This window comes from Callorhinchus milii, unplaced genomic scaffold (genome assembly GCF_018977255.1).
Source record: "Callorhinchus milii isolate IMCB2004 unplaced genomic scaffold, IMCB_Cmil_1.0 Scaffold5, whole genome shotgun sequence".
Classification (NCBI taxonomy): domain Eukaryota; kingdom Metazoa; phylum Chordata; class Chondrichthyes; order Chimaeriformes; family Callorhinchidae; genus Callorhinchus; species Callorhinchus milii.
In genome coordinates this window covers 6501220-6525851 of record NW_024704746.1, presented here as the reverse complement: position 1 = coordinate 6525851, position 24632 = coordinate 6501220, and the positions used below count along the sequence as shown (strand labels likewise).

Genomic DNA, 24632 nt, shown 5'->3' with positions numbered 1-24632 from the left:
AATTATTTTTTTGAAGGGATTATTACTCCCGGAAAGCAATCCGCCATATGACTAACAACCAGGCTCCTACTTACTGCTTGGTCAATAGAAGTGTGTGGAGTAAAGAAACTTCCTGAAGGAAATTTCACCCTGCTTGGGAAACAAACCCAGGTCCTCTCGCTTACGAGTGCGCTAACCAATACACTACTAGAACTCCACATTGTGGAGATTTCAGGATTAGGCTCAGCTGTCATAACCTCACTGTGAAATAAGCAACAACATTTACTATCTAGACTCCTGTAAAAAGAAGACCCATTTGGGTAAGTTACGGGAGGGAGGCTGGAACCTGTGAACCTGTACTCCTGCCTGATTCATGACATTAGCTACATCAAATGATTGTAAAGGTAACAATAAAAGTTGAAGCCAATGCACCAAGTCTGCAGTGCCATTAAAATAATCAGCTGGAGCATTAAATGTCGCATAATTTTTTAAACAGACAGAAGCAATTAGCAGCCTAACTCACTCCCCGGCTGTGAATTCCGATTGGAATTGAAGTGCAAATAATGAAAGTTGGAGCCCAGTCTGTAAAATCTGCAGCTTTACTCACTGTAATGGTACACAGTATGCATCCAGCTGCTCTACACTGCGTTCAGCTGGCCACCACCGCAGGCAGTATTTAACCAGTTATTGTTATCCTCACGGGAAAAGGCGCTGCCTGGTGCAGCACTGAGCCATACCAACCGAGCAGATTTGAGTCCGTGCCGAGTTTAGCTCAGCCCGAGTTTTTGCATCAACCTCTCACCTCTGAGTCAAAATGCCGTGGATGCAAGCCCCATATTGGAATTTGAACTCACGTAATCTAAGCTGACATTTCAATGCAGTGCTGGGTGTATACTGCATTGTTGGAATTGCCAACTTTCAGATGAGACATAAAACCGAAGTTCGGTCTGCCTGTTCAGGTGTCCGTTAAAGATCCCATGGCACATTTCGAAAAGGAAAGGGAGCTTCTCCCAGTGTCCTAGGCAACAATGCCCCAAATAAAATTGATCATTTGTTTCACATCTGTTTGGGGGATATTGCTGTGCACAATCACTCCATTTCACAGTAAATAGGCTTTATACAAATTGTAAGGATTATTATTATAGCTCTTCTCTGTTGGACCTCTATGCCCCTGGGTGAGGGAGGGGAAAAGCAGTCATGTTCCTGATCACTTTCTGGTGATCCCTGTGTTAAGGTGTATAGACATCAGGTGAAGACAGCAATTGAGACTGGGTGCGATTCTTACTGTGATCAAATTACTCTCCTCGATGCTGTGGCTCACACAGAAAATGCGACAGGTGGAAGAGAGGGAAATACAGTAATGATTATATCGGATATAGCTTGTGCCTTATCACATTAAAAAATGTTTTTCTGTAAAATACAGTGACTGCATTTGTAGGCAAACATGGCAGCCAACGTAGGCACAGGAATGTCCCATAAACAATGCGACGGTGAATGGACAATTTAACTGGGAGATTTTGGGGCAGGATTTTGGTTTAAAATCTTATCAGAAGGATGGCACCTCAGGCAACCCAGTGCTATCCCAACACTATCTCCAAGGGCAATGAATGTTGAAAAACATACAATTCTCCACAGAAGCTCTTCAGATTTGTTCAGAAACCACTGGAATCAAGAAGCAGCAATAAATCAAATAACAAAGGGAGACTTTGTTCCCCATTTATTCCCCTGAGATCTCATCTTTCTATTCCCAGCTTGACTGTAAACACTGGCCATGGTGGATGGAGAAAGCACTGGGCTATTTGAAGTATTTATGTTTCAATTCTGTTCTCAGCATGTGTGCCAGGGCTGTGGTAAAAGCTTCTCAGTAAGCCCTAGCCAAGTTCTGCATTCCACCGCCCTCTCCTGCACTACCCTTCCCATTAACTCCCACTCCACAGGCTCCAGTCCAGCTCTAGATTCCAGTGGGTTCTTTGGCAGCAAAGTTGGGCACCGTCAAATACAGAGCCGGAAGCAGAATTAAGAAATCCCACAATCGCAGGGCTCCACATATATGGTTTAAACTCAGCTCTCAAAGTCTTTGTACGTGGTTTTACTGGGACTGAATTGCACACACTTATATCAGGACATCACTAACAACCTCGCCCACCTTCAAATAGGTAGGTCTAATGCATTGGAGTGCAGGGTACCTGCAGTTATGTGATGATTTATCCAGAAAATTAGGAGATTTTTCTGACACCTTTTGTGTACTTTTCCTCAAATCCCTTTGGTTTGCGTTCTCTTCCTGCCCTTTAAAAACACACATCTCTTTGACCACACCCTCAAACCGCCTCTCCAGCTAGACCTATCCTACTTCTCACGGCTTTGGCTTGGAAAGTTAACAGGAGCTGAGCGGGAAGAATCCCTGCCCGTCTGCCCCTCCGAGTCCTGCCGATGAGCCAGGTTGGCTGATCTGTCACCAGCAGTGCCCCAGACCTGCCTGGCTCAAAAACAGACGGCCGAGACAGAGGACTGACTCTGTTCCGTTGCCAAACAAGTCACTCTGGAGCCAGTTCAGCTCCAAAGAAACCCTGCTTACCTCCCCCAAGGAGGTTGATCAACAGTTGGTGATTTGACAAGTACAGGTGTGAGCCCTCAGTAGGTCGATGGCAGGTACCACAAACTCCCTGGAGAGCTTCAAAGCAGAATCAGCAATGACAGGGAATCAGTATTTGACATTTGAGATTAATCTATATGAAATAGGACATCTGGTGAATTTCTAACCAAACTGAAGAATGATTCAGGAAGGAGCAATAGGCTCAATGATCAAATGGAAGAAACACTGGAGTGTTCGGGAAATGCAGTTTTCCCTTATATCATTTGTATTTTATCACAAGTAGATAATTTTCTTTTAGAATTCAACAAGTTTATGATTTTTAAGAAAATAAAGTAACAACAAATAGATGACCATTCAATTTAAGCAACTGGCTGTCGGGTTTCACCCACAAAATATATACAGTCAATTCACTTTACAATATATTCTATAAAGCAATTATTATTATTATTTAGCTCAACAATCAGTCTAATTCACCAGAAACTAGGCATTAGATTGGAACAATTGTATTTCAAGTGTTTCTCCAAATCCCACCCTACCTCATCTACTCTTGTCCCCACACACCAAAAATAAGCCTTTTGACTGCAATTATTATTATTAATCAGCAAGAAGTGGTTGTGCTCGTTGGGTCCATGGATGTCAGCGTTCGGGTCAGTATTCCACTGAGACTGGCAGAATGTGTGCTTTAAGCTACCTTTCCCCTCCCCTTCTGGCGTCTTGGCAAACAACCCTCTAGATAAAAATAGTCATTCAATTAATTTCTATTCGTGAGATAATGCTATGTGTAAATTGGGTGCTGAGTTTGCTGTACAACTGCGCAGTCATTACATTTCATAGCATTATTATTGTTTTACTACTCATGCAAGAGCCTAAGTAGGAGATTATTCTGTTTCATGTGGAGTATAACCACCAACATGGATGAGTTGACCCGAATGGTCTGTTTCTGAGCTGTACAGTCTATTCAAATCTATCTAAGATGTGTTGCGGGCCAGTGGTACCATCCCATTCAACTTTAAATGATTTCACAGCCAATAATCCCCCCAAAACAAATGTAGTGAAATAATAATTATAATAATCCTTGTATTTGATATTGTGTTTATCACAACATTGAGATATCTCAAAATTTTCCATAGAATATACTGTAAAATGAATTGTATATTTTGTGCGCGAAATGTGGCAGCCAAATGCACACAGCAGTGTCTCACAAACAGTCGTGGATTGAGTGACCAAATAATTTTTTCTATTTGAAGAGATTATTACCCCCAGAAAGTGATCCGCCAATCACTTAGCAATCAGTTTCCTACTTACTGCTAGGTAAACGGGACGGATAGAGTTAGGAAACTTGCCAAAGGTTTCTCCCAGGTCTTCTCACTTGCAAGGCAAGTGCTCTAACTACTACGTTACGTGCTTTCTTTAAAAAAAACAGTGTGCAGTTATTTGCCTTGGGTGAGTCGTTGGACTTTACTGTTTCGCTCACCACTGTGCTTTCAGCTTTTTCAGCAGCTGATACCTTTGCTAACTGCATCTTCTTGGAACTCGTCACCCCTCTATCAAATGGCCCAGGCTCCGACATGTCACAGGCACTGCTGAAAAGCTGTCCAATTTCTGTCAGCAAAAGCGATTTGATCTCTTATTTGCTTACTGTTTCCTCCTCACTCCAAAACCACAAACAATAATAAATTGGTCATTTTCAATCTACGACTGTTTGTGGGACATTGCTGTGCGCAATTGGCTGCCGCATTCGCCCACAAATATACAGTCAATTCACTTTACAGTGTGTTCTGTGAAGCACTTTGGGACGTCCTCCCGACGTGAAAAGCGCTATATCAAATGCAAGGATTATTATTATTATTATTATTGACATCCCCTCTGTACTAACAAGAGAGCTAAGCTTTTGGGAATGGTTCATGATGAACCTATCGGCTGTAAATAAAGTGATTCTTTTACTCCTCGCTACTCACTGTATATACATTACATATTTAAGTGACTTGACTGTACAAAGGGATTCTGTAATTCCTGCCAGTCTATTTTGGGGAGTTTTTAACTGAATGGAGAGCATTTTCAGAGCTTGCTGGCATTCTTTGCATTTGATACAACAACTTATCACATAAAAAGGTCTCAAAACGTCTCAAGAGTTTACTGTAAAGTGCACTGACTATTTGTCTGTGAAGACAGCAGCCAATTTCCTAACCAAGGCACCCATGGAAAATCCCCTTTTTTAATGTCCAGCTGGATAGGCAAACAGGACCTCAGTTTAATAACTCACCTGGAGGATGGTACCTCTGAAAACGCAACGTTCCTACAGCTTTGCACTGGAGTGTCAGCCTCAACTAAGCACCTGTAGTCCAAACTTGGGACTTGTACCCAACAGCCTTCTCATTTGGAGGCAAGATTGCTACCAGGCTGACACCTATCAGAGCACTGGCTTGCCATTTGATACAACAACAAAATTACATTTATACAGCGCCTTTCACGTGGAGAGGACGTCCCAAAGTGCTGATGGTAATGGCTGTGCTCTGCAAAGGGGCTACACAGGGAAATGAAAATCAGGCATTTCAGCACTGAAGGAGCCAATCGAGTCTGTGCCACTACCCTTTTTTTAAAATTGTCCTTTTTGAAATGTCTGCCAAACATCAAGTCCTGGATGAGAGCTAACTTTCTTCAGTTGAACGTCAACAAGACCGAGGCTCTCCTGATTGGCTCCCATCAGCGTCTCCACACCTCAGGCGCTGACAGCATCACCATCCAAGGAAGCACACTCCAACTCACTGAGCCTATCCAAAATCTTGGCATCTTGTTTGGCCCTCAACTATGCTCTCTACCCCACAACCATCCAATGATCTGCTCTGCCTTTCCCCACCTCTGCAACATCACCCGGCTCCGCCACTGTCTCACACAGCAGGCCACCAAAATCCTCATACATGCTTTCGTTACATCGAGGCTTGACTATGCAAACTCACTGCTTGTCGGCCTCTCCAACTCCCTTGATAGGGTGCAGATCATCCACAACTCTGAATCCCGTGTCCTCTCCCGCACCAGGCTCCGTGACCCTATCACACCTATCCTCGCCCAACTCCACTGGCTTTGCATCACACAGAGGATACAGTTCAAGATCCTGGTCCTCACTTTCAAAACCCTCCATGGCCTAGCTTTCCCCTACCTCTGCGACCTCCTAACCCCTACCAATCTGCCTTCTCCCTCTGCTCTTCGGGCTCCACCCTCTGCCCCCACCCTCTGGAACTCCATCCCGCAGTCACTCCACCTCGCCCCCTCCCTTGCCTCCTTCAAGACCCATCCCAATCCCCTCCTCCTCGACCGTAGCTTCGATCACCCTCCTTCCCCCACTGCCCTCCATTCTCCCCGATCCCGACCTGCAGCTCAGGACCAAAATACTGATTGTCCAGTGCCTTGAGAAGTCCTTCCAATGTGAACGGGACTATGTAATTTTGTTGTTGTTCTATTTTTTTTTCTGGTCTCCCTATATTCCTTGATGTTTTTTGTTTCTCAAGTGCTTTTCCAGTTCCTTTTTGATGGGAGTAAGAGAAGGAAATCAGCCTTAAAAAAAACTCTTACCCCAATAAGTCTTCAATGTGGTAGCAAATGAAAACCCTCCTTTCTGAAAAATGTTTCAACAGAGGCCACAGCAGCTGAAGTCAGCCCCACTCCCTTCCTCACCGCTTCAACCTTCACTGCCCCTCAAGAGCAAAACAGTGCCAGGCACTTTGGCACCAAGCAGAGGGCTGACATTTCTCCAGCTATAGGATAAAGGCGTTCCAGATACTTCTCAAACAACTGTCAGCTTCTCCACTCACATCCTCCTCACTGGATAGCAATGAATCCACCAGTGAGAGAATGCAACGAAAACCCACTCCATTCTTGGAAGGTCATGCAAAAACAGAAGGGTCCTGTTTGTAGCAGTTCCAGGATCCACTCGCTCAGATATTTCTCTCCTGTGGGACACTGGAGCTCACTGAAGCATCTTTTCCATGAAATGCCTCACTGTGCAACACAGCACTATATCTTAATGTATTTATGCAACATTAAAAAACATGCATCGTGTCCTCTTCTATTTGTCAGTAGCAAACACCAGAAGTTAAACAAAACTACAAGTGTGATCAGAAGCTATCTCATTCGTTATAATAAAGTTCATATTTTTTGGGTGGGAGGAATTGCAATGAGCAACAGTATAATTGAGAACATTGTAAAGTTCTATTGTAGTCTGAATGGAATAATGTGGACAGACACACATGTACCCATTATATTGTGGCTGTTCTCAGTCCTGCCTGCTGATGCACAGGCAGAAGGGACTTCTCTTCTGGGTTTCCACAAAGTCCTGTTATCCCCCATGTCTTTTTTGTACAGTGCACTGACCAACAACTGAAACACGTGAAAGAATGATGATAATTGTATTTCGAAGTACTTAATTATATTCAGTAAAACTGTATTCAGATGTCCAGAGGATCGATGTGTGTGAGCGCCATCATTTTCATGGCAGATAATGATCTCTCGCCATGTTCGTTGTAACATCTTCCGGAACATGGAAGGAGTCACGAGGCAAAATGCATCTCTGACAGCTTGTTTCAGCTTCTCAACAGTCTCATATTGCTGTTTTGTAAAAGGGGGTAACGGGACTTTGTGAACACCCCGTACTATATCAAACATTGCAAGCCCATTTAGACCTCACAACATTGGAATATATCCACTTCTAAAGGGAAACATTACGGAGGAGAGATAAGATCAAGCTTTTCCCAGAGCGAGACCAACAACACATCACTTTGACTTTCACACTGAACACACACGAAATTCAGAGCATGTCTTTTGGTTTCCGCTGCTGCGAAGAAAAAAATTGTTCCTCTTTTTTCATCAGTATTTCATCACAAGAAACAGAAACTATTTAATGTCCACCTAAAAATGTATAATCATGATACAATACAATTACAACAACAACCAATTACATTTGTATAGCGCCTTTCATGTTTGGGAGGACATTCCAAGACGATGGACAATCAGAGATTTGGACCCTATAAATAAATACAATATATAATAATATCCTTGCATTTGATATCGCGCTTTTCACGTCTTCTCGACGTCTCAAAGTTCTCACAGAATATGCTGTAAAGTGAATTGACCATATATTTATGGGCAAAACGCAGCAGCCAGTTGCGCACAGCAGTGTCCCACAAACAGTCGTGGATTGAAAATGACAAATTTATTACTGTTTTTTTGTTTTGGAGGGATTATTATTAGGCGTGTGGAGTAAGGAAACTTGCCCAAGGTTTCGCCCTCTGCCTGGAATTGAACCCAGGTGTCTCGCTTGCAAGGCGAGTGCTCTAACCACTACAGCAATTCATTTTTAAGCCTCATGTTGGGACTCTGAACTCAGAGTCTCAGCTAATACTCCAGTGCACTGCTGGGAGGTGCTGGCCTTTCAGATGGATGTTAAAAAAATCCCATGGCACTACTCAAAAAAACATACATATGTAAATTGGCTGCCGTGTTTACCTACAAATAGTTATTCCTTATACTGAGACACCGAAAATTTCAACACTACTGCCAGAACAACACAACTAGTGATCAGATCCAATTGGAGACAACTCTAGACCTCACCTGACTGAACCCCACAGAGCCATTTGCATTCATATCCCATGTTCACTTGAACTTGACAATTCTCTGCAATTGTTATTTAAGATGCTGCTGCCTGGTGTACATCCAGCGCTTGCCGTCCTTTGTGTCATTACGTTGCATGAAGCACTTGGAAATGGAGTTAAACGACAAAGAGAACTCACTCAAACCACAGGCTTGTTTCCGCTGTGGTGGTTGCTCAACAAGCTTATGGTCACCATTGGAGTAAGAGCAGGTCCAGAGCAATAAAACTGAAGTGTGGATAGCAGTGTAACATGATGGAAATGGCAACTGCAAAGGATGTTTAAAATGGACGTTTGTTTTTTTACTAACATTGGGAGGATATAAATACATTTATATTTATCATTATAAAATTCAATTCCAGACAGGGCGAAACCTTGGGCAAGTTTCCTTACTCCACACGCCTAATAATAATCCCTCCAAAAACAATAATAAATTGGTCATTTTCAATCCACGACTGTTTGTGGGACATTGCTGTGCGCAATTGGCTGCCGCGTTCGCTCACAAATAGTGGAGTCCTGTAGCTCAGTGGTTAGAGCACTCGCTTTGCAAGCGAGAGACCTGAGTTCAATTCCAGGCAGAGGGCGAAACCTTGGGCAAGTTTCCTTACTCCACACAGAGCCTAATAATAATCCCTCCAAAACAAAACAATAATAAATTGTTCATTTTCAATGTACAACTGTTTGTGGGACATTGCTGTGCGCAATTGGCTGCCGCGTTCGCCCACAAATATACAGTCAATTCACTTTACAGTGTGTTCTGTGAAGCACTTTGGGACGTCCTCCCGACGTGAAAAGCGCTATATCAAATGCAAGGATTATTATTATGTTATTATTATTATAAAGATGCCTAAGCAAAAACCAGACCTTTCAAGGATAAGTAAGTGTGTCTGTCTGTGTGTCAATCTACATTCCATATTGGATCCTTTGGTTGCAAGCATAACTGCAACGGGTACTATTATATTATTATTATTATAAATGCAAAGAACAACAGAGAAAGGAAGGCCCAGGCCTGATCACCAATCACTAACCATCAGCATTTGTGACAGAGCACATTTTATTTGGCTACCGTGGCCGCATAAAACATATTATTAACAGCAGCAGCAGCAGCCTCTCACTGCACTGTACTTAATGGTAAACTTCTGCTGAATGTAAAAATCTTAATTTCTGACTAATTTCAGCATCAATTCAATGTGAAGAGGACATAAAGACACCGTAAAATAATTAGCTCAAGAATTAATCAGAACAACAACAACAAATTGGATTTATAAAGTGCCTTTCACATTGGGAGGACGTCCCAAGGTGCTGGACGGTTCGAGTTGGGAGTTGGAAGTCAAGTGGGGGGTGGAGGGCAAAGAGGTAGAGGAGGGAAGATGACTGAAGGCATGGACAAAAAGGAAGATCTTGCAATGGGCTTTGGAGGAGGCAAGGGAAGGCGAGGGTTGCCGGATAGAGGGTAGATACCTAGAGAAAGGCTAACAGCCCAATTATCAATGGTAGAGTGAGCACGGATCAGGCCAGTGCCTGTCAAGCAGAGGGAGTGGACGGTTTGGTATTCTTTTAGTGGGTCACAGAGGAAGGGAGGAGCAAGACTGTGATGAGCTTTAAAAGTGAAATCAATAAAATAAATAGCTCAATAGATCAACATGCATTCAAGGTGAGTGAAATAGTATTGCAGGCTTCTCATCGATCAGCACAATACTCGGGGGGGTAGTACGTGTATGTTACATAGAATTTACTGCATTGAAACAGGATATTTGGTGCAACTAGTCCAAGCCTGTGTTTGTACTACACAAGAGCCCGCACTGCTTCTCATTGCCCCTTCCCCAGCCTCCCCACACCCCTTTATTCCCTTCTCTCTCATGTATATATCGAGTTTCCTTTTAAATGCACTGATGTTTTATGCTTCAACCATGGATTCTGGCACTGAGTTTCACATTCTCATCAGTCTCTGTATAAAGAAATTCCTCCTAAACACTCTTTTAGATGCGATAGTGGCCATCATGGAGTCGTGTAGCTTAGTGGTTAGAGCACTCGCCTCCCAAGCAAGAGAACCTTGGTTTGATTCCTGCTCAGGGTGAAACGTTTGCCGCACAATACAGTCACAACACTTTACAGTAAATCGTGTGAAGCGCTTTGAGATTCTTCCTGACCTGAAAGACATTAAAAGCCAGGATTAATATTATTTTATTTGTGTTTCTGTTGGGGATGGAAGAGGAGAGGTCAGCTTGCAAATGCTCAAACAGTCTCACTTTCTGGACAAGAGGTGGACATAGGTGGACAGAGTTCCTGAAAGTGACATGATGCAAGTTTTCAAATAGAAACTGGGGTCTCTAAATAGAAGTTTGTATGCCCTTTGACTGGATACACTGGAAACCAACAGAAAAAGATTATTGCTTGAAGTTTTAGAACATTTCAGCCTTGAACAACATTACACGGGGAAGAGCAGGAAGTGAATTAGACCAAGTTCAGTTGAAGACTTGAGTGAAATGAATCGCATCCAAAACACAATTATTAACACTGCTTACAGAACAAACCTCAAATTACTACATGCAGTCTAGACAGGGTTAATATGTGAGACAACTTGTCTGGACAATCCCATCTTCACTTCCTGTTCATAGCATGTAACAGAAATCTGTGCGTTACCCTAGCCACGGCTTCAATCGGTTTTCTTTTATGAGTAAAAACAATTAGTCGTAACTTATTCTCCTCCCTGTACATTTGAATACCATTTATAGCCAGGCAGGCACATATTATTCAGTCCCATTAGATTAACATTCAGATAGAATTTTACCAGCACTAGTGCAATGAATGCTATCATAACATCACCATAAAGTGCATTCAATTTATCTGCTATAATATTGTGCTATTATTTTAATGGCTATTTAATATCTTTAGAGATATTTTCTGCTCATTACTTATTAGATGTGTTATTTATTCAATTGCCCAGTAGGAATCTTCTTGAATATCAGTGAATTCAGTTTGGTTCATTGGGAATATAACCTGACAGTATGGCTCTTTAAACCCTCTCCATATAGTGATGGTGTGGTTTCACAATGGGATTGACTGGTGCCAAACACGGGGGAAAGAGTGGCAGCATCTAATGGCCTGGCCTGGAATTAACTTTCCTGGTTGCAGAGGAGTGACCTAAAGCAGGTTATGATCCAAGCCTCTCATAATAATAATCCTTGCATTCGATATAGCGCCTTATCACAGCTTTGAGAGGTCTCAAAGTGCTTCACCGAATATACTGTAAAATGGATTGACTGGGTATTTTGTGGGTGAAACGCGGCAACCAATTGCGCACAGCAGTGTCCCACAAACAGTTGTGGATTGAGTGACCAAATCATTTATTTATTTTTGAAGGATTTATTACCCCCAGAAAGCGATCCACCAATCAACTAACAACTGGATTCCTACCTACTTCTGGTTAAACGGAGGCATGAGGAGTAAAGAAACTTGCCTAACGTTTTGTGTTGCCTGGGAATCAAACCCAAGTCGTAGCGCTTGCAAGGTGAGTGCTCTAACCACGAAGCTACAGGACTCTCAGACTGGCAACAGTACACAGTTTTGAGAAGCCTAAAGTTCTGCACCTAAAGGTATGAGAAGCCTAAAGTTCTGCACATAAAGGTTCTTACAACATGTGAACACAGATCACAATGGACGAGTCATATTTTGACTAAAAGTGGCAATCCAGCTTCTAGACAGTGATGCGTCTTTTACTACACATCAGCAAATGATGTTTTTTTTAAAACAAGACAAGGCTTTGAGCATTTCACAATCTTTTCACATGCACAGATCTTTCCTCACAAAAGCTAGATATCACTTCCTAAAAGCAACTCAGACAAGCTTTCATCACGTGGGGGAAGTAGAACAAAAACAGATCAATCCTCGCTCTCAGTGACATCTGTAACAGACTGCTGAAAGGTATAGATTCCAGGCTAGATGCAATGGCCTGGTTCAGTAACACGTGATCAATAACAACAATTTGTATTTATATAGCGCCCTTCACACCGGTTATCTTCTCTGAGTCCTTAACAGTAGCAGAGCCCGATGCCGACCCAGTGATCATATTGGTCAATAGTTTGTGTCCACAATGTTTATTCAACTGAACAAAAAGGCTGAGCGGAGAATACCAATGTCTTCCATTCTCCTTCATTCCCTCTGCCACTTTTACATCTGTTGTCACAATATCATACCCATTATACCAGGAGCTAAAGACATCGACAAAGTAAAAGTCTGTCTTCAAAACTAATGCTTTCCAAAACGTTGAGTCCCCTGTGATATGTTTCTCAGACTACTCCATACTGTGGATGAGACTGGGAACATAGGAACAGGAGGAAGCCATTCACCCCCCTATCGAGCCTGTCCCACCACTTTCCAAGATGCCAATCTGCAACTCAACTCCACCTGCCTGCCCTCTCTCCACATCCCTCGATACCTCTGGCTAGTAAGCATATTTCCATTTGCCTTTTAAATTGATCAATTTATTGCCTTTACTGCCCTCTAGGGGAGTGAATTCCACACTCCAACCACCCGCTGCGTGAAAAAATGTTTCCTTATTTCCCTTCTAAATGGCTTTGTCTCAAGTTTAACTCTATGGCCTCAACTTTCTCACCAGAAGAAACAGTTGCTCGCTATTCAGCCTGTCAAATCCCTTTATAATTTTATACACCTCAATTAGATAACTCCTCAACCTCCTGAACTTGAGAGAATATAATCAAAGTTTTTCCATCCTTTCATTATAATTTAGGTGCTCGAGGAATCGTTCTAGTAAATCGATGCTGCACATTCTTTAAGGCCAATATATCCTTCTTAGGTTTGGTGCCCAAACTACAAAATTGCACCTGACTTCTTACAACTGTGGTACAGTGATATCTCCACTCAACTCATCCCTCCCTCATATCCTTTCCCATATTCACACATTTCAGCAAGTGAACAGCAGTGGGTCCCATTTTCCTTCTCTCTAACCCAGTGTCCTGCCCAAATTCTACCCTAGTTAAGATTAGCAACCCCAGCATTGACCAAACTCAGCCCTGTACAGCTTAACTCAGGCAGTGGGGAGGATCCTTGAATCTACTGATATCTTTCCAGAAAGGATTCCTCCCCACAACAAACAAAGGCTTAGGAAAATCAAGGTCCCTAGATTCAACTAATTACACGATCTAACTAAGAAAATTCTGAGATCAGCTATTACCAAATGGAGATATAAAATCACAAAGCGAAAAGGCTAAGGTATCTCACACATTGGAACCAAGCACACCAAGCATGTACCTAACAACAACAACAAATTACATTTGTAGAACGCCTTTCACGTCAGGAAGACGTCCAGAGGTGCTGGACAATCAAGAATTTTCACCCGAGCTGGGGGTTGAGATCAGAAGGGGTGGAGGGCAGGGAGTGTGGGATAGGAGAGTGCCTGAAGGCGCAGTCGAAGAGGAGGGGTGTCTTGAGATAGGCCTTGAAGGAGGCAAGGGAGGGGGCGAGGCGAAGATACTGTGGGATGGCAAAGCAATCACTTCACATTACAGGTGGTCACCTTCCTTTGCAAGGCAGAGTTGAGCCTCACAAAAGACCAATGCTGAATAGAGTGGACTTGAAGTGTATCCTGTTCCGAAAGGCCCATTTGCAATAAATAGAGGCTCCAAACCCACAATCACCGTCAAATCGTATGAAGGGTTAAATTCATTCCCAGAGTGACCACGAGATGGCAGTTTTTGTTTCGGAGGAAAACACCACAATAAATTGCTTTTTGCTGATCTGTAACTCTTTCAACAACCACGAGAGGGCAACGAACACACATCCACTGGTCAGGAAGCCGTATGCTTGCTGCGTGTACAGTATTGTTATCCAGTCCATTTCCAGAGAGAAATCCTGAGACTTCTAGAGAGAGCTCCTGAAAGAAACACAGTGTAATGCTCCAACTCACCCAGCTTTGTGCTTGCATCGTGTTGATAGTCTGGGAATTGGCCCTCTGAGGGGACACTCACTGTGCGCCTCAGCATCCGACCTTTTGATGAGTCCACTTGCTGCTCCTGCAACAAGTCTGTATTCATCTGTGTGAGGGGAAGAGGAAAAGGTCAGAGACACGAGAAAGCACAGCCCAAAACATTTTACAACAGCCCTAGATTCTATCAAAAAACAATTCTCAAGGAGTTTGTAACCGTTACAATAGAGAATCTGCATCTTCAGTCTGCCTCAGAGGAGCTGTCATGATGACTGAGTGAGTAACTGTACTTGACCAGTGCAGTAGTAAACAATAAAGAATGGACAAGTTGTAGGTTCAAGTCTCAGTCTGCACCAAGTTATCTGATCTCATCTGGGGCAGCAGGTGGAGTGGTACAATTGGCCTCAATCTCCCCAGATAAAGGGGGGGGGGTGGGGGAGATACCAACAACAACTTGCATTTATATAGCCTCAGTCCTAGTCATTCCCCAAGGTCTCCAGTTGGAGGTGTGCATTAAGCATGTGGGGTGAGGACAAGATTCCTTCCCTATGCAACCAAAATACCTGCTGACATTTCCTGCCAAGACTTGCGCATAAAGAACAGCCAGTTAGGTGAGGTTCTAGAAGAAGGTTAAGTGCTTTTGAAACAGAGGGGGGGGACAAAAGTAGATATAAAAATTCTGGCTCTGAGAGACATTGTGATTTGAGCTGTAAATGAAGAATTGAGAGTTCAACCTGCAACTCTCGAACAGAACTTGTGAGCATTCAAATCAGCCCTGTCCCTCCGTACTCAACATCGCGATCAAATGCAGCTCCCTTCACTATTACTCTCCAGCATACACTTTAGAGTACAATATTTGTACTCACCAAGGTGAGGTATCAGATATTAAATATATTAGGTTTGTATTTTATACATGAATTGTGAGAAATGGAGCTTTCCACATTAGGGACCTTGTGTCTGAATCAAGTAATTCAAAATCTGGTTGAGCCCATGTTAGCTCTGCAAAATAAAGCTACCTCTGCTCTACCTCAACAATGTGCCTTCATAATCATCATCATCTTTACATTTGGTACAGTGTCTTATCATATCAGAAGGAGGTTTCAGAGCGCTTCACAAGATTTACTGTGAAGTAGTGATTGTGTTTATAGGCATACGTGGCAGCAAAATTGAGTACATCAATATCCCAGAAACAGCCAGGAAATGAATGACCAAATTTATCTGGGGGATTGTTGCCCAGACACCAGGAGAAACTCCCTTCTGTTTTCGAATAGTGGTATGGGGTCTTTGACATCCACCTGAACAAGCAGATGGGAGCTCGGTTTTAATGTCTTATCCAAAGGACGGCACCTCCGACAATACCACCCTTACCTCCCATCCCCTCTAGCACTGCGTTGGAGTTCTTCTTACGTTATTTATTTCTTTATTTTATTTCTTATTTATTTATTTTGACTTTCCTGGTCAAAGATCAGCTACAAGAAAACAGTCCCTGAAGACCCATCCCTATAGTGAGTCTGTATCTTGTGCAGGGAGAGAAGAAAAACCTGGAGGCAGATGAAATGGTTTTGCTCAAGTGCTACAGATTATCGTACATTTCTTATACAAATATGCTTCTAGGCTCCAGGGAAAAGGTTTCCAAAAAGGAAATATTACCCTTTTTCCCAAGACCACACAAGCTGCTCAAACTCAACAAATTTCTGATGGGCCTTTGAGAGTGTGTGAGAGAGAGCAAGAGGCTAAAAGTGGCTTTTTCAGCAAGAAACAAATCATTGTTGTAACACTTAACGTTTCCACTTTAGATTTAGCACCATTATGAACACAGGCACTAAGGGATGCACGTTTGTGCCACGATTCCCATGTGCTGAGTTCCTGCGCCAGAGAGGAGGCACTGAGAAGAGTTTCTCGACCAGGAGAGAAAACAAACGATCCCGGGAGCCTCCCTCTCATTTCTCTTCAGTGGCAGGTTACAGCGCCGCATTGGCAGAGGTCTGTGAGCAGGTCATCTCGGGTGGAGGACGTTACATGACTGAGTGAGGTTATATTATTAACTTTTGTGTCAAGAGCTTAGACAGGCACAGAAATATATCAACTGCAAGGAATGTTTATTTACACAACAAACAAGCAAACTGCATTTATACAGTGCCTTTTACATCACCAGGATGTCCCAAGGCGCTGGACAGTCATAAGTTTGCACTTGATTTGGAGGTTGGAGTCAAAGGGGGTGGAGCGCAAGGGGGAGTGGGGGTGGGAAGATGGCTGAAGGCACGGTCAAAGAGTAAAGTCTTGAGACAGGATTTGAAAGAGGCAAGGGAAGGGGTGAGTCAAAAGGCTCTGTGATGGAGTTCCAGAAGATAGGGGAATTTTAATGATTTAATTATTCAGGGCGAATTGCCTTGAATTTTACCCATTTAGATTTATAAAATCTAAATGGGTAAAATTCAAGGCAATTCGCTTTGTGTCAATGTAAAGCTAACCTAATTTTAACTTGGAATCATTTTGTTAAAATAATTTTCTTTCCTGAAGGTGCAAGTTCATGCTGGAACTCAGATCCACAAGTGCCAGCAGCCAAACAATAATAATCCTTGCATTTGATATAGTGCCTTATTACATCATCGAGATATCTCAAAGTGCTTCACAGAAATATTGTAAAGTGGAGTGAATGTGAGTTGTGGGTGAAACGCAACCAGTTTGGGCACAGCAATGTCCCACAAACAGCAATGGAGTGAGGGATTTGTTGGCCGGGACACTGGGAGAGAGGAACTCGCTTCTCTTTATGACCAGTGCCATGGCATCTTTAACATCCACCTGAATAAGCAGACTGGACCTCGGTTTAATAATAATAATCCTTGCATTTGATATAGCGCTTTTCACGTCTTCTCGACATCTCGAAGCGCTTCACAGAATGGACTGTAAAGTGAATTGACTGTATATTTGTAGGCGAAACGCGGCAGCCAATTGCGTACAGCAGTGTCCCACAAACAGTCGTGGATTGAAAATGACCAATTTATTATTGTTTTGTTTTTTGGAGGGATTATTATTAGGCGTGTGGCGTAAGGAAACTTGCCCAAGGTTTCGCCCTGGCATTGAACCCAGGTTTCTTGCTTGCAAGGCGAGTACTCTAACCACTGAGCTACAGGACTCCACAACGTTTGGCTTGGTTTAACGTTTCATCTAAAGGACGGAAACTCCAACAGCCCCCCAGCATCTCATTGGAGTGTCAGCTTGGACCACGTGAACCAAAGGCCCGAGGTGGGGTTTGAACCCACAACCTTCTGACTCAAAGCTGCCTATCTGACCATGGAGGGTGTACGTGAGGTGAGGGGTTTTGTGTAAGTGTGTGTGTGTGTGTTTGGGGTGAGGGTTAAGAGGAGAAAAACAGCCACAAACCCGGATCCTGGTTTTATCGGACATCCATAAATGGACATTTCAAGCAGGACATTTCTGTTCAGGAGCCAAGACCCAGGCCCAAGGGTACTGGGAAATGCTTTGAGACAATGGCATAATAAGCAACTGTAAAAATGCAAAGTTCTTCTTCCTTGTCCACTCTTGTGGCCTGCTGACTGTTTGAGATCAGATAACTCAGCACAAGCCAAGAATCAAACTGGGACCTTCTTTATGGCTCAGAATTACATTATCTTCTCGTGCATTTACCACTGAACCATTGCAGACCTCTACGTTTTCTTAAACCACTTACATCAATGAGCAAACGGCAAAATCACCCATTTAATTGTGCCTGGCAGCAACAGAAGATGATTAGGTTGAAACACAACATTTAAACAGGGAAATTCACTAAATAAGTAATGTGGATTCCCCCATCATCTGATTGCCTCGAGGGTGTGAAAGGTTGTAGAACATGGTAAGCAATCATTTCGCCATCTCATTATGTCCCGTAGCTTACTTTTATCTTACCTCTGCACACCAATCAGAAAATCCCAAAATCTTTCACAAGACACAGTGTTGGAACATAGGACAGTACAGGACTGGAAATGGTTATTATGACACTAATGCCTTCTATCTGCTAAATACTCGGATGTACTTCCTAAGGTGAGGTTACAGAAAGCAACGGGCTGTGTAGTGCTGACACAGAAGTAGATTAAACTCAGGACTCACCTTCCTCCACATTTGAACAGCTACATTAATGGCATTGTCAATCATCGTCAACTTTTGTTACCTTCGTTGAGGCCTCAACGTGTCTCTTGGCTCCTCGTTGAAGAACATTGGCTGCAGCAGTAATTAAGTTCCACACTCCACCTCCACAGAACTATGTCTGCTGTCAAGTACAATGGGATTTCTCGGCTGTACATTAAGTTGCCAATCTCTTGTCTTTCTACAATAAGAGAAAGACATTTTCCAGGCCAGCCAGAATTCTGATATCTAATGCTGGGTTTTTCCACTGTGGCTGCTGCCGATAACAATAATCATCTGACAAGTTCTCAGCTCAAACTGGCTATCACGATTGATGACTGTAATGCACGATCTATGAATCAGATCAGTAACACGCTAACTAACGTCAATTGAAAAAGTGAATCTCGGGGTATCTTAGGACATTCACTAACTAAAAGCTCTAAACAAACACGTTCCCATTCATTAGCGAAGTGGATCCATCTTGTTAGAAATCTCCCTCTCACAGTGGACTCATCCATATAGGTTGCAGTTCTTCGGTTTACTGTAGGCAATTAAAGGAATTTAAGCACCTCACTTGAGCTTTCATCCCACTTGACTGACGGAATTAGAAATGGAAATATACATGAACCATTCCTACCTTGTGCTCAGTTCGTAACACTCGTGTCTCATCCAGAGATTATCCAGAACCCTGCAGCCCATGACCTCTCCCGCACCAGGTTCCGTGACCCTATCACCATCTTCACCCAACTCCACTGGCTTCCCATCACACAGAGGATACAGTTCAAGATCCTGGTCCTCACCTTCAAAACCCTCCATGGTCTTGCTCCCACTTACCACTGCAACCTCCTAACCCCTTACCATCCAGCCCACTCCCTCTGTCCAACGGGCTCCGGCCTGCTTCACAATTCCCACCTTGCTCGCCCCACCATTGGCGGGTGGGACTTCTACCGCTCTGCCCCCACCCTCTCGAACTCCATCCCGCAATCCCTCCCCCTCGCCCCTTCCCTTGCCTCCTTCAAGACCCATCTCAAGACCCTCCTCTTCGACCGTGCTTTCGATCATCCTGCTTCCCCCCCTGCCCTCCACCCGCCTCTATCCGACCTCCAGCTCAGGTCCGAAACTCTGACTGTCCAGCACCTTGGGTCGTCCTCCGTTGTTGTTGTCTCTGAGCCAAGAGGTTGTGATATAAGACCCCAACTTTGAGAAATGCTCCAAGACACTAATAATGTGAAGGGCATTGTATAAAAATGCAAGTTTTTGTTATGAACTCGTTTCTCACCTCATCTTCCCTGTTCAGAAGGATCATCTGGCTGTCAGTCAGTAGGCAGTATTTGTGTTCCCAGGATGTTTCTGTGTATGGGGACTGACCACAGGACAGTCTGTGTGTAGGGGGACCTTTCACATCTGCAAACAAACATCAAAAGAACAAGAACAGGTCATTCAACAAGCACAAAACTGAGAAAAAACAAATGTCATCTTAACTATAATAATCCTTGTATTTTGATATAGTGCTATTCACGTTTTCTTAACATCTCAAAGCGCTTCACAGAATAGACTGCCAAGTGAATTGACCGTATATTTATGGGCGAAACGCAGCAGCCAATTGCGCAAAGCAGTTACACAAACAGTCATAGATTTAAAATGACCAATTTATTATTGTTTTGTTCTGGAAGGATTATTATTAGGCGTGTGGAGTAAGGAAACTTGCCCAAGGTTTCGCCCTTCCTGGAATTGAACCCAGGTGTCTCACTTGCAAGGCGAGTGCTCTAACCACTGAGCTACAGGACTCCACTCCCACTATGTCCGCTTGGCAAAGATTTTAGCAATCTTGCTTCTAAATCAGGATTATGGGTTGGAGACCCACGTCAAGGACTTTGAGCTTCATAGTCTAGGCTCACACTTCAATGTAGCGCTGGGAAAAACTGAAACGTCTGAGATAATCCCTCGGATGAGACGTTAAACCAAGGACCTGACAGTCTTTTCAGGTGTATGATAAAGATCCCAAGGCACTATTTGAAAAGAGAATGGAGTTTCTCCCGGTGTCCTAGTCAATAATCCTCGAGATAAAATTGGTCATTCACATCCATAGCTGTTTGTGGGGCATTGCTGTGCGCAAATTAGGCACTGTGTTCATTTACAAAATACATAGACACTGCACAGTAATTCCTGGGAAATGCTTTGAGACATTTTGACAATGGGATAAGATGTTATATCAAATTCAAAGATTATTATTTTTATTAATGCAGTCAACGTCTGTACTGCAACTCCTTCCCTTGTCTCCATGCCCACCCTGAATTTAGGTGACGGAGTCAGGGTGCAATGTTCCACCTGCCCTCCTTTCCCAAACACCTCTCCACATCTCAGCTCCAGCTCAATGAGCATCATTGTACCTCAATAAACATGGGACACCGGAGTCCTCTCAAGTCCTTGTGCCAGTGAAGAAAAGGAATGAAGCATTCTCTCACTTTCTTTTGTTCAGTGCTTTGGGACATCCTCCCGACGTGAAAGGCGCTCTATAAATTTAATTTTGATGTTCTCTCCCCGCCACACACACAAACACACACACACACAATCATTCAGTAAATGTCTTTCAATGGATATAAAGAAGGTAATGGGTCCAGCTAAAAAAATACCAACAGTGTCTGATCTCAAGTTAGAGGACGAGAACAGTACTTAGGAACACAGAAACTTTCCATGCAGAAGGGAGCCTTGGCAGTGAGTGCTGGCAGGCCACTGCACTGTCGAGGGCATCAGAGCTGAGCCTGACGTCTCTCCACTCAGCTGCCACACATGCACATGACAAGTAGAAGATAATGAAGGAGGTCAAAAATCAGGAACCCTGTCCTGTTTTATCCTCCCTAACCCAAGGAATGCTGGGGTCAACATAACCTCCCCCTGAAGCCTCAGCTGAGACCATCAAACAGCGAGGTTCAAACCAGTGAGCTTCTCCAGGTTCTACCCAATACAATTACTAATTCAGAACTAATCTGCTGAAACGCTACTTCAGTGAGTGAGTAGTAAATATAAGGAACAGACTCCCTAGGGAGATGGTGGAAGCCAGAACAATTTTCAAGAACAAATTAGTTTCTGTTAGGAAATAATTTCTTGGGATACAGTGTATAGTTTGACATGTGCATGCGACTTCCAGGACTGTGGAAGGCGAACTGAATGCACCTTGGTCTTCTTTCATCTAGTAACTGTTATGTACCCGCTAGATCACTGGGATTACCCCTGGGGCTGTACCAGTTCCATCACAACTTGCACTTTATAATTCCTTTCACATAGGATAATGCAGTACCTTTGGCACAATTCTTATTTTTGCAGACTGTTGGATAGCTTGATGGAGACTAACAATAGAAGCTAAGAGCTGTGAGATGAGGCATGCCTGGAACTGCCAAAGGCATGTTACTGCACCATTCACCTCAGAGATCTCTCAAAGCTTCCCCACGCCAATAAGAAATGCTTGGAAGAACCCTTCAGGGGAGCATGTGATTGAGTTCCACTGTCCCTGGACAAAGATCATCACTGTGGCAGCTTCAATCCTTCCATGACATTCACTCAAAGTGCCACGCGATTCATTATAATGGATAACGTTTCTAATTTATGGATTACTCTCGCAGCAGCAGGTTTGCCCTCAGGTAGGACAAACATGAATAAACACAAGAGAAAAGCACTCATCGCATATAAAAACGGTGACTCTCACAGGGTCAGCCGTTCTGCCAGTGCCTAACCGCAGTGACTGTTGATGCAAATGTAATAGGGCAGATTTTAAAACCTGAGAAAACATAAAAGAGCACAGTGCTATCATCCAGGAGATTTGGACTAATAATCCACTCTGTGATCGCTTTCAGAGCAGCGCTTCTCCCCAAACAGTTGAGTTTGCTGTCGGCCTGGTCACCACATGCAGAAAAGGTCAAGAAGAGAGTGGAGGAATTTCTTTTTATAACACTTATAAAAATAAATAACATAATAACATAATGTTATAAGCATCAGAGCTCACTAACAGAATAATGCATCCCCGTTGCCCTCGCAAGAAAGTTCCGTGCCCCGTTAGTCAGAGGGAAGATGGAGCAGAGGTCGGGTACTCAGCTGCAGTGAGGAAGAACTACCCCATTGTACTGCTCACCCAATTGCTAGGAACTGGTTACATAGAAGTGTTGACACAGATCTGCCAAAATGTGGCATGGTCCTCTTTGAGCAGGTGACATAACCAGAGAAACTTCACTATAAATAACAAAGAGCTCTGGAAGACAAGCAATAATAATTGGGTGAGCGCAGGATAACTCGTGAGAATGGTCAGCATTGTACAGGCAAGAGGGTCAAGCAGTAAGTTGACCATTTGCTTTCTTTATGGCACTCGCACACGTGCACCTTTCAAACATATTCGATTTTACAGAGGCACGTTATGGATCGATAACAATTTCTGATAATGATCTTTACAAAAGCTATACTTAAATTACACCATTTTAAATCAAGAGGTCAAATAGTAGTTATTAGGGTCTACTATGTGTCATGCATAAATAGATGGGAATTACATGCCACGTGCAAGCATGTGTATAGGTGTCCGTAATTGAGTAACCGATGAGAGTACTAGCTCTTTATCGCTGAATTAAAACCTTTTGGATTGTTAATCAGAATCATGCACGGTACATTCAATTTACATCTACACATCTGGGTTTACACATGGCACATGTAACAGATCCAAATAGACAAATGAGAGAAATCATAAATCTGAATTCAAAACTGCTCAACCTACAAGTACTTTAAATTCTAGAATATTTTATCCAGATTATGAGTAATCCATCTTTGCTCTCCACAATCCCACAATGTATATGTGCCTTGCTCTCTAAAATCCAGCACACCCCCATCTGCTCAACATATAGAACTTACCCAAAAAGTGTTTGGCATTAAGAAAACACCATAGTGGAACATGGAGAGAATTCAAAACCAACTTTGCCACCTCACTGCACTGATTCCATGATGTCTTTTATATCATTTGCAACTTGACCATAGGGGTAGGCAGTGGGAAAGGTGTTCCCAGATCTCTTAATCAAACATTATTAATACATTATTACTATTATTAATTGCTATATTTGGTGGCTCTGCCAACTGTCCTTTCTGAGAAAGCAGAGCTCCTGCTCGCAGCCCCTTGTCTGATCTGACTCCCAAACAACTTTATAAATGAGTGCTTTAAGTTCCTGGCCACAAACCCCATCCCCATCACTCAGAGGGCAGTGTGTCAGTAAGCGCGTGTTTTACGGGAGTCCCATGCCAAAGTGGTTAGAGCACTCACTCTATTGCTGTTTGTGGGACATTGCTGTGCGCAACTGGTGCCACATTTCGCCCACATTATATAAATCCAGTTTACAGTATATCCTGTGAAGCGCTTTGAGATGTCTCAACGACGTGATATGGCGCTGGACCAAATGCAAGGATGATGATTATTATTATTACTGCAGCATCACTCTGCATACAGTCAAACACATTGCATCGTCGAGCACCTGTTATTCAATTATCGGCATTGAGAGCTGGCACTGATTAGGTTAATTAGGTCCCAGCAAAGTGAACACCCCATCCAACATCAAGTGTGTGATCCAGCTCTTATACTGATGGCGATTCAATAACTTATATTGCCTTGGGACGTCCTCCCGATGTGAAAGGCACGATATGAATGCAATTTGTTGTTAGTTGTTGTTGCATTGCAACTCCAATCACTTTAAACAAGGTGCTTTTAGTTGCTACAAAAATAACTAATTCAATCCTCAGAAGCTAACAGACAAGCACGCTACAGAATCAAACCAAACTTTACCTGAGATCTCAGCTGCGCACGACTTTGATCGGAAGTATAGCAAGCGTCTCCTCAGACCCACACGATCCATCATGGACTGAGGGTCACTGTTGCACGTCCCAATGCTGGGGTGGTCAGAGAATTTCAGCAGCGAGTCACAGTGAATGAGGAGCAGCCCTGCTCGCAGCAGCACTCCCCTGTCTGTGTTTGCTTACTGCATTGCTCTAAAGCACTCAACATCCATCACACTGTGTGAATGCATAAACCCCCAGTCTCACACAGATGCTGTGCCTTATTCACTCAGGTAAACAGGTTAGTTCTGTGCAATCAGAGATGCTGCAATACAGCCTCTCTCCGCCCCACCACCCCCAATCCCCGCACCCTCGGCTCTCAAAATCATTACATCACAGGATCTCATGATGTCCGACTCCCTGTGTGAGAGGAATGCTCAAATTGTTCTGTCTGCAACATCCCAGGCACCAAACCAGACTGCAGCTCAGACTGGCTTCTGCCTGACACCACAATGAAATATTCAGATCAAATATATTCTACAAGACTGAGAAC

General features: G+C 43.3%; 1 protein-coding gene across 3 annotated transcripts in view; it reads right to left on the bottom strand.

Moving 5' to 3' along the window:
- The window catches only part of rasal2 (RAS protein activator like 2), a 215502-nt gene that overhangs the window by 104309 nt on the left and 86561 nt on the right, over window positions 1–24632 (bottom strand). For all 3 annotated transcript variants that reach the window (XM_007902998.2, XM_007902995.2, XM_007902996.2), the window contains exons 2-3: window positions 19560–19684; window positions 14141–14267 (exon numbers count right to left, since the gene is read on the bottom strand). In XM_007902998.2, the coding sequence (XP_007901189.1) occupies window positions 14141–14267; window positions 19560–19684 (252 nt within the window). The remainder of the gene's footprint in view (window positions 1–14140; window positions 14268–19559; window positions 19685–24632) is intronic.